This window comes from Penaeus monodon, chromosome 11 (genome assembly GCF_015228065.2).
Source record: "Penaeus monodon isolate SGIC_2016 chromosome 11, NSTDA_Pmon_1, whole genome shotgun sequence".
NCBI lineage: Eukaryota > Metazoa > Arthropoda > Malacostraca > Decapoda > Penaeidae > Penaeus > Penaeus monodon.
In genome coordinates, this window is record NC_051396.1 from 50,667,975 (window position 1) to 50,682,974 (window position 15,000).

Below are 15,000 nucleotides of genomic sequence, written 5' to 3' on the forward strand. Positions count from 1 at the left end.
AACATTCAAAACAGCAGTTTCTTTCATAAAATTTCAACTAATTCTAAACTTAAAAATCATCTCGCGGGCCGGATTGAACCCGTTGGGGGGCCTGTTTTGGGCCCGCGGGCCGAAAGTTGAACCCCTTTATAATAGTATATGATAGTCCCCAATAATATATAGTTAATATGCATGTTTAGTAAATATATATTTTAGTAAAAAAATATATTTAATATATATTTTTAAAAAGACATAATAGTATTTATATATATATATAATTATATTTATATAATATATATATATATATATATATATATATATATTTATATATATTATTCTTATATTATATATATATATATATATTATTTATATTTATATTATATATATTTTATTAATATTTAAATTATATATAATAAAAATATAGTATATAAAAGCATATATATGTTTAATATAATATATATAGTTTTGTATGATATTATAGTATTTTTAAGTTATATAAGTATATATTAGTATAAAGATATAGTATAAAATATATTAATATATATATATATAAAAATTATAATATAATATTATAATATATATTTTATATATATATAATATATATATATTATATAATTATATAGTATATAACTACAATACTAGAATATAAATATACTATATTATATATATTATATGTATATACTATATGTATGTAGTATATATATATAACAGCATATATATATAGTACACATAAGTAAAATTATTTTTTATATTATACTATATATCAAATAACTATTATATATAATATATCGTATATAAAATAGTATAAAAAATTATATATATAATATATTTTAATATAAATAATACATACTATATAGTATTTTAATATAGATTTTACTATATAATAATTAATATTATATATATATATATATATATATATATATATATTAATAAAATTTTAATTTAGTATATGTGATAGAAATTATATATATAGAAATTATTTTTAAATTGCATTATATATAATACTAATATATTTTAGTATATTTTACTAATATATAGTTATTATACTATTTTGGGTATTTGTTCACGCGCAGGTGATGTGAAGCGATGGTGGGTAGCCTAGATAGTTTAAGTGCTTGCATGCCTTGCTTGCAGCTTCCATCCGGGCTAGCTCAGTGCGAAAAAGGGAGCACTTTTGCATAAGTCTCCCCTGCCAGGTCAAGGCTCTCCATCATAAGACTTTACAGTCCCTCCCGTGGCCCCCCAGGGGGAAACGGGGCCCTTGCGATCCCAGGCTAAACTGGGGGGGATCTCAGAGCAGCAGGGGGCCCCAGGGTACGGAGCTATGGCCCACCGGTGTGTGGACATGCTTGGCTCCGCCCCCCCCGGGGAAATGGGGGGCTCGGGGGAAACCAGAGGACCACCCGGGCTTAAACCGGGCGTCTTTCCGGGTAGGCGTTTGGGAAACATCCGTCCTTGCGGCAGGATGAGGGGGTTCCCTTGCATTGGGGGAAATTTGAGGCGACGGGGAGTTGAGGTGGCTGCCTCTCAGGGGTTTAAAAGGGCCTCGTAGCAGCACGATCAGTGGGGGTGGGTACCCCTCTATGGGGGTCTGCAGCGATGGTCCCACCCCCGGGGTGTACCAAGCCATCCCCCAGCCGATTCACCCCTGGGTAGTTGAGGTGACACGGTTGATGAGCTATTAGGCTTGAGATAAAGCAGTTTTGGCTTCATGTTCTTATTGCGTATCCCGAGTATATAAAATTGTGTAAAGAGGCGTTCTACGCCAAACGACATCTGTGGCAGACAATTCCCCCCGGGGCGAGATATTGCATTGTTCTGGGTGACTTCAATGCGGTATCCGGCTGGAACGAGCTGGCTATGAGATGTTGTTGGCCCCCCAGGGCCCGGGGAGCTGCCCCCAACCGCGAGACTACCTCCTTTTTGGGGGACTTTGCTAAGTCCCTGAAAATGAGGATCTCGGGCTCCTGGTACCGGCTCAAACCTGCCCCCTGGACATGGTCAGTGATACGGGTACGGGGCCAAGAGATTGACCACATTCTTTTTACATGCATGGAGGATTCTCCAGAACTGCGGGGTTTTTACCAACCCGAGTTCTGTGGCACTGCCCATAGGCGGGTTTGTGGTACCCTGCGGGTCCATTAAAACTCCCCCCCTTTAGTGGCCCCCCTAAGTTATTTCCCCTGGACAACTAAGGGAGGAGGAGTTTGTCCAGGTTCCCATGGCGTCTCGACCGATTTATAGAACTCGACAACCTGACAGCCCAGTTGGTTGTGGGGGCTCTTCAAAGGGTATCACTCGAAGCACTCGGAGTCCCTTGGGGTACGCCCGAGGCAAAGGGAAATTCCATCTCCCCGGAGACATTAGAGGCCCCTGAAGCGTGTTGCAAGGATTGGTGAATGGGGAAACAAGTCAGCATGTTCCCTGGTCGTAGGGGTGGGCACTGCTGAAAGGGGAAAAGGAACAGTTCTCAGGGAATCTTGCTAGGAGTCGAAGGCCATTTTCTTGGAAATGACCTTCGCCCGCTACCAAGCCCTGAGAAAAAAAGAAAATCTAAGCCCTCCTCACAAAGACTGCATCCAATCAGTGGTGGACAGATCATCTCAGATCATGTTGGGGGTTTGTGAAGTTGGGGATATTTTGAAATTGTACCAGGTAGACCCCCCCAAAAGTTAGTTGGATGCAAGCGGTCCCCATTTCCCGTGCCGGACCCACCCATCAGCGAGGAAAACCCCCTACCCTAAAAAGGTTAGGATGGTGATTTCAACTGAAGAGGGGAAAGCTGCAGGCATATGTGATATCCCCCTGAATGCTAAAAGGGTGGGGGGGAACTAAGGCTTGGGGCCCCGGCATAGGTCCTGACTGCCCTTGGATCTGGTACCATTCCCCCCGGGCCTGCTAGGGGTGTGGGGCTCCCTCTTGGGAAAGGGAAAGGGGGTCGTTTGGGTTTAGCAAAAATACCGTGGATTACACTGCCAGCATACAGGCAAGGTTTCCCCCCCCATTCTTTTGAAACGGATTGCAATCACCTTACTGGGCATCAGAGATTGGGCAGTCTGGATTCACTCCTGGAAGTCCCACAATAGACCGTATACTACGCTTCGAGTAATTATGGAACGCCTTCATGATTTGGTTTTGGGTTTCTTGCAGCCCACATCGGGCCCCAAGAAGGCGTTTTAGTCCTGAGACTCAGGGGAATTTCCCACACAGATTATTGGCCTAATAGCAAGCCTTTTTACTGGACGTATAAAGAAAGTGCTGTAAATTGTGGTTTGGGGATGTCAAACTTCTTCCCGTTAAATTTAAGGGTGACTCAAAGGTGTGTCCTTGCACCCCTTTTTTAAAAACCTGTATGGGCTATAATGGGCAGAGCTACGAGCCAAAATCAGGTGGAGCAAAATAGGCAATATCAAGGGCTCAGGGCCTGATTTGCCGACGATGTTTTCCATCCTATTGAGTCCTTGGGTCAAGGTGGCGGGTCTTGATGCATTTTGCAAGGGGGCGAAATCCTAGCCCAGAGGGCTCCCGGACCAAACCCAAAATTCAGGACTTTGGGGGGCCCCTTAGGGGAACCCCTTCAGTCAATCCCGCTTGCGCGAGGAGTTGAAGTTTTCAGAAAATTTTTCATACCTTGGAGGGAGTCCATATCTCGGGTTGTCAGACCAAAAAGTCATTTTACGGGTTTGGGCTGGGAAAAAAGAGCCAGAACTCGATCAACAAGAGCGTTTGGAGATTTGGTAATATGCAGAACGGACCAACTGCGCGTCTACAAGGCCTGATATTCCAGTTTGCTCTATGGGCAGCGAAAACCTGGACGCTATCCAAGTGCCTTGGAGTCTCGCCTTGATGCCTTTTGTAACAAGTCCTCGCCGGATCATGGGGTAAGTTGGCAGGAACCACGTGTCCAACCGGCGGTACACCGTGAGATGGCAGGGACTGTTACTTGCCTAATACGGGATAATTCATTTTTTTGCAACTCAGTCTATATGGCCACCTAGCTCGTCCTCCCTATGGACGACCTGAACACCAGGTGTCTCTCGCGAGGACAACCCTTGGGTGGAGGAGACCTGTGGACGTACTAGGAGATATGGCTTGGGCAGCTCGACGAGGACCTGTCGTGAGGAACTAGAGATGGGACGTGTGCCTGCCTGGAGATCGCCCGAGGGATCCTCGTGGCGGAAGCGTAAGGTGGATGCGGCCATGGCCCCGTCGGCGTTAGCCCCCTTGATGATGATGATGAGATTATATTACATATATTTTTTAATTTTTTAAATAAAACATATATATATAATATATATACTTGTGTAACAATATATATACATATATATCTACATATATAATACATTAATATACATATATATACACATATAGATACACATATATATACACATATATACAACTATATCTATACATATATATACATATATATTAACATAATATATACATATATAATACATATAGATATACATATATATATACATTACTATATAGACATATATATATACATATATATATACATCATATAACTACATATATATATACAATATATACACATATATATACACATATATAATACCAATATAACATATATATACTACATATATATATATACATATATACCTAACATAATATATAACATATATATACATTTTTAGACATATACGTACATTATACATACATATACATATACTATATATATAATAATATATATATATATAGATTATATATATATATATATATATATATATATAGTATATATATATATATACCATTGTAATGTAGATAAGATGTATGTAGGTATATAAATGTAAAGGTAGATTATAGATAATGATTAACTTATATCGAGAGTATGTTTTTCCTGTCATGAGAACTGGATGACATGAGAGAAGCAGGTGACAATTCTACACAATAAAATTTGTTTTAGGACTGAAGAAAAAATTTGCTAAGGCATAAATTGGGTAGCGTATTTCAGCTGAATGAATCTCGTCGACAAAGGCTGTGTAGTAAAGGAATCCCAAGAATGAATTGAAGACAAACCTTGACATTTCTGAGAGCCTTAATAAACTATTCTGGCATGGCTCCATATAGGTCTCTGGCCACGAATATCCTGTGATCGCCTCTTAATTCCACCTGTTCCAAGAATTTTTCTTTTAGTGCAGTATGATAAAATAATCTACTATGCTAATCAATGCACAGTAACTTTTAAAAAGGTTATTTACTTTTCTATTTCCAAATTCTATGGCAATTATCAAAACCTGCCCCAGTCTATTGATACAGTATGACCTCATAATTGCCCTACCTAGCGATATCCTCTGATATGGGCGTCCAAGTGTTGTTGCTATAGATTTGGCTATGCTCGTCTTCCCAACACCTGGAGGCCCAACAAAGCACAAGATGGGTCCTTTGAGATCACCACGGAGCTGTTTGACAGCAAGGTATTCCAACACTCGGCGTTTAACCTGAAAAAAATTAGGAACTGTTGTATTATGTCTGCCAATAAGCAAACACAATTTAAAACCAATTTTCATTTACTACTTCTATGGTAAATATAGACAAATTTTTACTTCCAACTGAAAGATTCTTCAGTAGAGAATGACTTAAAATGATAGGAAAGAAAGAAAGATAGAAAGAAAAAAAAAAATTTTCATAAGGAACCTTTTTCTTTTGTCTCTACACTACCTTCTCCATCCCATAGTGATCAGCATCCATGTCGGCCCGTGCTTTGCTGATGTTACAGGTCTCTCTGACTGTGGCAGACCAAGGTAAGTCCACCATGAGCTCCAGGTAGTTCCTTGTCATAGAATACTCTGGCATGTGGGGAGCCATGCGTTTCAAGCGTCCTAGCTCCTTAAGTGCTGCCTACATGGGGGACAAATACAGGTATTATTGCTGTTGAATAATGAAGAAAAAAAGAAGAAATGGGGGAAGAAGAAGGAAAAACACAGTAATTTTTCATGGCATGATGTATGCAACTAACATTCTGACATTGATACATTGATATGAATCTTTGAATTAAGTACCAATGCATTGATGACATAAATGGGTAGATCTTCAAGTCAGCAAGGATGTAAAAAGGATGAATAATGCAAATGTAAATTATTAATGTGAATAAATGAATGGTATAAAAGATGAAAAAATAATTCCTCATATCTGCTGAAATTATTACGATATCATTATATTTTTATTTGTATCTTTATGAGTTTCTGATGACTCTTTCCTTTTCTCATCCTTACATAGGAAAGACTGACTATCCTATAATACAATATACAGGAGAGGTTTTCTTTCCTTTACCTGCCTCAGCCTTTTCACATTCTATCCCTGGGTTTATTTAATAATTCCCTACCCAATCTATAAACTTATCTATGATGCTTCGGTTTTAAAGCTCATGTCTCGTCCTTCCTATAAAACCCCATACCTTCCTTGCATCATCAGGCATGTTTGCTTCCTTGATCTTTGTCTCAAACTCCGCAATACCATCTTCTCCTTCATCATCAAACTCTGGGTCCGGCGACAGGTTCCTCCCCCCTCTGCTGATTTTGACGATCTGGTTCTCCTTGTTGTTGGTTTCGTCTCCTGCTGCTTCACGCACATCCTACAGAGAAAGCATTTGGGGGAGAATTTAGAATCAGAAGTATAAAGGGCATCACTTATATTAAAGAGAATTGATAGCGAAGAGAAAACTGTAGAGTCTAAGGTAGGCATAAAAACAGTGGTACACAACATGTGCACTGAAGTTGGAGTCCGTTTCATGTAAGATATAGCAGTAAGGTTAATTCATGATACGAGGTCCTATGAAGGGCAATATTTGTATTCAGTGATGAATTACTAAACAAAGCTGATGCTCTATATATATGTGTGGGTATGTGGTGTGTGTGTGGTGTGTGGGTGGTGTGTGTGTGGCTGTGTGTTGTGTGTGTGGTGTGGTGTGATGTGTGTGTGTGTGTGTGGTGTGTTTGTGTGTGTGGTGTGTGTGTGTCGTGTGCTTTTTTTCACAAATGAATGCAAATTCTATGTAAAAATCATCAGTCTCCAGAAACTTTCAAATTCAATTTGCACAACATATTAAGATGGTGCCATCATTTTTTTATTGCTAAATACCAAAATAACAACAACAATTCATAATAATAATAATATAAATATAATAATAAATAATAATAATAATAACAGTAATAATGATAAAAAAACAATAATAATAACGATAAAAACAATAATATCAATAAATAAAAACAATAAACAATAATAAAAAAAACAATAATAATAGTAATAAAAACAATAATAATAATATAAAAAATTAATAATAAAAACAATATAATAATAATAATGATAATTATAATAATTAAAATAATAATAATAAGATAATTAATAAAAAATAATAATAATAATAACAATAAAACAATAATAAACAAAAAATTAATAATAATAATATAATAATAATAATAATAATAATAATAATAAAATATCCAAAGACCTTCTAGATCACACCTTCAGCCTGTGAATATGCCGTGAGTAGGAGTGGTAGGTACCTGATTCTAGTTGCAAGGTCCACAGGCATCCAGCACTTGCAACCTCTCGGGCAATGTCGCTTTACCAGGATGCAAACAACATCTGCTAGATGACGGCTGGAACCCTGCCACCAGATCCTGCAAAAGTCATACAACATGCAATGAGAATGTCTTTTAATTACACTGAAACGTGAAGAGGGGAACTATAATAATGGCATATATATACTGTACAATCATTTTATACTGGAATCCCTAGTAATATATAATCTATGTATCTAAAATGTGTCTAATATAAAGCGTAAAATTAAACCTTATCAGTGAGTTACCATTTAATCAATTTTAACTTTCAGTTTGGCAACTGCTGGCACAGATACATCAAGAAGTTCAATCAACTTGGAGACGCTTCCTTGAATTCTGAAATGAGTTCAGCATGTTGTGTGTCACACCTGCAATCCAATGAAACAATTTTTCAATTCCTGAATAAAAGGAATACAGTTTAAAAGATATGCTTTTTCATATAAATCAATTTTGTTTACTACAACACCAAATAATATTTTTTAACAGTTCCCAACTGCTTCAACCCTAGGTCCCTTCTCTATACCCCACTGCTGATCTCCTTGATATCATCTAGCTGCGTCACAAGCACCCACAGGATAGGTTGTTACTGGATGATGGCGTCCAAGCGAAACCGCAAATCCCCGTCAACAAAACAGTGTGTACGCGGGCCGAGGCAGTTTGTGCAGTAACTTGAACCACAACTCCAGCTAGGTACCTATTTCATGAGGTTCTTTAAGCTTTATCCTGGTTAGTAATGAAATGATGGTCATGAGTTAGTGAATGAATTTTGAAAAGGGGGAATATTATGTATTTACAGGATGGTTAAAGGCATGAATAAATAAGTGTAAGTTTTAATGTTGTTTTTATCTATTCCTAGTTCCTGCAGGGCTCTGTTACAGACTGTATCATATTAGGGTACAGAAATATGGTAATACTAAAAGCTAGTTGTATTACTTTCTTCAAGTGGAACATATGAATAAATTTGTCAAACAACTACAAGAAAAATAATCAGTCAATCAAATACATAAATAGACAAATTGAAACCATGCTTGTTTTTTTTTAAATGACAACAATAAATAAAATATAGGAAATCTCTACCTCACAGCCATCACAAGTTAAGAAAACCCAATAAACTCCTATGAAAAATAAGAACCCATTAGCCATTATTACATCTATCTGGCCCTTTGTCACGACTCCAATAACGTGTTGTCAGCTGATGACTGTCATCAAACGTTATCGCACCAGGGTTTAGCTAAAAGAATTGTATTGTTGTTAAAAGATTACTGGATAATAAAGGACATTAGTTTTAAACCTTCTATATTACGGCATAAAATATATTTGATATATGAAATCAAATATTATTGAGAAAATATATACAGTTGCAAGTTGGTGCCTGAATAAATCACCACAAAATTACAAGTATGAATACTACAATGAATAAAGTGTTGCGTGTTGCTGTGTGAAATTTAAAATACCAATGCACTAAAACAATAGTACATGATAATATAAATAAAAAATAACTTTATGAAAAATATTTCAGCCAGGAAAACAGATGCCTATAATGACTTATATATCAATGGAAATAACTAGAAGTATATTCATAAAATATAAAACCTATTACAATGAAATGTGTTTCATTTATCTATTAAATGAAGACAAATTTTATTTACAACTTCCATATGCCTGTTAAATTTTTTTTTTTTTTTTTTGGAGCGGCTGCTAGAATGATATTATTACTGTAAATTTAACAAAAGCAAATAAAAGATTAATATGGTTAATTACAAGTTATGATATTGTGCAAACATGTACTACCTCCTTTAAAACATTTTATATGTGAGCCTTCAGTTTAAGCGAGACTACTCATATATGTTACTTTTCATGGCAATATTAACAAAATTTTGGGGATTTCCATTTTATTTCAAAAATCTAATGAAAAAAAATATTTGACTTAAGGATCATACAAACTTAGCAAACAGTATGGGTACATATTTGTTTATAAATCTAATATCCCTAACTTACAGCCAAACAAAAATTTAGCCATGATACTGTAATTTATTAAAAGAATTTCATAATCTAAAACACATCAGCTGTATAACTAATTAATAAAAGAGTATCCTGTTACTTAAGGATGATTACATAATTCATTTGATATGTAATTATAATTAATCACAATCCGTACATATATGTTTCACTTATATACATGAGATCAACTCATTATTTATGAAACAATTAAACTGTCGTACTTCCTTATCCTAAGCAGATAAAGCCCAAAAATCGGAAAAAACAAAAAAATCCTAAGACATCAATCGTTCTCTCCGAGACCGAAAAATCACATTAGAAATAGCATTTTACATAAACTGCACATCCCAAAACAACAAGCAAAATACCCTACCTCTTCACCGTTGGTTAAAGGTATCCTGATAGTTGGATCCAGAAAGCAGGACACCATGTAAACGATTAATAAAGGTAGTTTTTTGGGAAGGGTTGATGTTGGTGTTTGGAGACATCGCGACAGCTGACTGACTATCAACAACAAACACTGTGTCCGAATGTCGACGAGTGACTTGGACTTTGACCGCGGTCGGAAGGGGTTGTTGAAAACGTACTAGGATACTACTTATTACTATTACTACTACTATTACTACTATTACTATCCTACTAATATTACTCTTACTACTATTACACTACTACTTACTACTGACTACTACTAATGCTTACTACTATACTGCTACTACTACGCTACCTACTACTACTATGATACTACTACTGCTACTACTACTACTACTACTGGCTTCTACTACTACTACTACTACAACTACTACTACTACTGCTACTACTACTATACTGCTACTACTACGACTACTACTACTACTACCACTACTTACTGTACTACTAATGACACTAATACACTACTGTACTGCTGCTGCTACTGCGACTACTACTAATAATACTACTACTACTGCTTACTGCTGCTACTACTACGACTATACTACTACTACTACCACACTACTGCTAACTACTTATACTTAACCTAATACGACTACTGCTCACTACGAATACTACTACTGATACTACGATAGCTACGATGCTGCTGCTACAGCTACGACTACTAATCTAATACGCTGCTGCTACTACTATACTACTACTACTACTAATATTTCTACTAGTATACTACTACTGACTATTTACTACTACTACTATTTAATGATTTTTATTCTGCCATATTATTAACACTATTATCATCATTATGAGACGTATTTAATGTGTGCTATTTCATCATAATGATAGTGTGTAATGATCGCGGTTGGTGGTGGTGGTGAATGATGATGACGATGACGATTGACATGACGTGAATGTGATGATGAGGATTGAGATGCTGATGATATGATGATGATGATGATGGTGTGGTAGTGGTGGTGATGACATGATGATGATGATGATGATGATGATGCTGATGATATGATGTGATGATGAGGATGATGATGTGAGTGATGATGAATGCTGATGATGATGATGATGCAAACAACAAAATATCAATAACAATAAATAATAACAACAGTAATAATGATACTAATAATGAAAATAATACCAAAAATTATAATAACTATCAATAAAAAGTGACTAAAATTGATAGTAAAACACTACTGCTACTACGACCTGCCTCAATAACATAATATGATACTAAACACTAGCAAACAACAACAACAACAAAATAACAATAAGGATAATAGAATAATAATAATAATTAATAATAATAATAATAATAACGATAGTAGTACTAATAATGGTAATAATTAAAAATGATGAATATTCATGATTCTTACTACTCGTCATTATTATTTTTTTCATAATATCATTATCATTATCATCCTTTTCATTTGCTATATTGGTTATTATTATGCTGATGATTATTTTTGTTATTATTACGATGATGATGTAGGATTGTATAGTCTCATCATTGTATCATACCACCAAAGGTGTCAAAAGCATGTCAAAACAAGTAAGAAAGAAAGTGGAAGTTGAAAAGCATCATTAGGCGCCGATCTGTGAACTTATAAAGAGTCGGAGAAGTACAATCTCTGAAGGCGATCTATTCCAAAGCTTACAGAATGACAGCAAAATTGTATATAGAAAACTGAGAGTATCGATTGGACTTGCATTTTAAATGTCATTGAAACTGCGGGTCCTAGAAACTCTGGCACCTCTGCAGGATGACAAAATACTGGTAAAAAACGGTATATAGAAGGGATGTGAATTATCGGTTTAAATCTTGTATAAGAAGAAGAGCCCCAGTTCCTGCAATTTCAATGGTCCAAAATCAAGCCAGGAAGGAGATACTAAATAGAGATAAAAAAAAAAAAAACGATCAAGCAGTTGTAACTGTGATTCTCCAGAAACATAACCAAAGGAGACAATACTCAAAATGAGAAAGTATGCAAGAAAAGAAGCTTTCGCGAGTAATGTATCATCTTCATAAATCTCCTTGCACTGCGAATGATGCCTGAAATAGATGAAAACGACCGGGCCATATTCCTAATTTGCAATTCAATTGAAACTTTGAATCAAGGGTTGCACCCAAGGAGCTTCAGTTTATCGCCTGAAGTGGATTAAGACTCCATTAATCAGCGGACTTGGATGCGAGCATCCTACGCCCAGGCTGACTCATAAACTATTTTCCTCGACTTCGTCTAGGATTTAACATCATACCCACCGAGGAGCACCACGATTGAATTATAATTCAGCGTCTACAGTGAGGGACTATTACCTACTATTTGCCCTAGTTGCTGGAGAAGGAATACCAGCATAGAGATGAGTAGTAGTATCATCAGCATATGCCAACATTTTATAGTAATAATACCGGGCCACATATTCGCTTGCATATAAAATGAAGAGCAAAGGGGCCAAGAACACTACCCTGAGGAAACCCAGAAGACACATGGGAATGACAGGATGACTCTCTACAAGTTAAAATATTTAAAACTTTACCACTGAAAGTACATTATTGTTATCATTATTATATTGTTATAGCTATTATTATATTAGGAATATTACTATTATTAGATATAACATTATTATTATTGATATCTTATTATTATCATTATTCATTATTATTATTATTATTATTATATAACTATGATTATTATTATTATTATAATATCATTAATAATCATTATCATAAATGTTATCATCGTTATTATTATCGTTTACTATTACTATTATTTTATTATCATTAATCATATTAATTGTTAGGATAATCCCCCCAAAAAATTGATTATTATTATATTATTATGTTATTATGTTATTATTAGTTATTATTATTATATATGAATATTATATTTTATTATTATAATTTAAAATATTTTTTATCATTAAAATCATTACTACTGTTTTATTATTCTATAATCATTATTAGATATTATTACTATCATATCATTATCATTACTAATATTGTTGTTGTTGTTATTATTAAATATTATCATTATTATTATGATTATCTTATTACTATTATTATTATCATTTACTGTTATTATTATATTGTTATTATATTAGATTATTATTATTATTACTTGTTATTCATGGTTATTATTATTAATTATTATTATTATATTATATATTATTATTATATTATTATTACTATAACACTAATTATATTGTTATTATAATTTTTTGCCTTTAGGGAAAAGAGCAAGGATACTGATTGTAATAATGATATAATATGGCTAATAATGATAGTAATAATACTTAATAACAATAAGAATAACGAATAATAATAATAATAATTAAATAATAATAATAATAATAAAATTAGCAATGATAAAAATGAGTAATGATGATCAATAATAATAACAATAATAATAAAAATAGCGATTAGGATGGTAATGATAATAATGATATAAACGAAAATGAGTATAATAATTATAATGATGAAAACAAATTGCAAATAACAATGATAAACATCAATAACACTAATAATAGTTTAAATAAAGATGCAACAACATTGCAATTTATTGTTTATAGGTTTATCACAATTATCAGTCACTAATTCACACAACATTGTTTCAAAAAAACTGGGGGCCGCATTAATATGATTTTATACGCCATTTTTAACTTTTTTTTCCTCCGCATCACGTTTTAGCTCTCTAATAAATGACTCTATCTCCCTACATGTAGAAAAAAAAAAATAGCTAGCATAAAAAGATTAAAAAAAAAAGAGAACTTTATTACCCTCTCGGCTAAGTCCAGTGTTTTTCTCATGTGAGAGTATTTTTTTTCGAGACAGAAGATGATGATATAATGATAATTGTAATGATATGATATAATGCAAAAAAATTTATAAATAACAATAATAGAATACAGTGGATGATAATATAATATAATAATAGACATTAGTGATTATAGACATTATACCTGTATCGCATTTGGTTGCATTACTGCAAAAAACCTTATCAAAATCATCACTAGAAATTTTTATCATATCAGCATCTTTTATCATATTTTTACAATACACTAATCTTCTGATATAATTATTATTCAGCTTTGACTAGTTCATTATGCATTTGCGTTAAAACAAAAAAGCATACTATTTTGTATATCTTTGATTTGATAATTTTAAAATTGTTATTATCATCATTATTACCACCAGTCATCACCGTTTCCCCAGTATTAGGTGGCAGAACTATAATCAATATCATCTCACCATTATTATCATTACTCATCATTATTAGGTTGTGTTGTGAATTGAAATAATAATAATAATAATGATAAATAATAATACTAAATAATAATAATAATAATAATAATAATAACAATAATAATAAAATAATAATAATACAATAATAATATTAATATAATCATGTAATGATGTTTTATTATTCATTATATGTATCTTATTATTATGATTATGTTATTGCTATTCTTATTAGTATTATTATTGAATTATTATATGTATTATTATCTATCTATATCATTTTCATTACCTTATTTCTTACTATCATCATTATAACAATGTTATGTATAATCATTATCTTCATAACCTTATTATCATTATCAGTATCACTATTATATTATTATTAACATTATTGTGAATCTCATTATCATTATTGGTTTCATCATCATATGTATTATTGTTGTATTATTGTATTATCATTCATTATTATTATCATTATGATTATTATATTATTTTATTATTATTATTATTATTATTATTACGATAATTATCATTATCATCGCATTATCAAATATCATATCATCCAAATCATAATATCATTTATTATGTAACATTATTACCATATTATCATTATTATTATCATATCATGATTATTTTTTGATGTGGGATCATCATATAGTAATCATCATGGTAATAATGATAAATAATGATAATGAAATGATAATTATGAATATGGTGATAATGCTGATAATAATGATAAGATAACAATGATAAAGCTTATTTTGTCAACGTTTA

The 15,000-nt window shown here is 33.3% G+C and overlaps 1 protein-coding gene across 1 annotated transcript in view; it reads right to left on the minus strand.

The window, feature by feature from the left end:
* The window catches only part of LOC119578623 (lon protease homolog 2, peroxisomal-like), a 110,405-nt gene that overhangs the window by 86,058 nt on the left and 9,347 nt on the right, over positions 1–15,000 (minus strand). The window contains exons 2-7 of the mRNA XM_037926186.1: positions 12,397–12,496; positions 7,926–7,957; positions 7,460–7,619; positions 6,395–6,571; positions 5,659–5,838; positions 5,279–5,438 (exon numbers count right to left, since the gene is read on the minus strand). Of these exons, the coding sequence (XP_037782114.1) occupies positions 5,279–5,438; positions 5,659–5,838; positions 6,395–6,571; positions 7,460–7,619; positions 7,926–7,957; positions 12,397–12,496 (809 nt within the window). The remainder of the gene's footprint in view (positions 1–5,278; positions 5,439–5,658; positions 5,839–6,394; positions 6,572–7,459; positions 7,620–7,925; positions 7,958–12,396; positions 12,497–15,000) is intronic.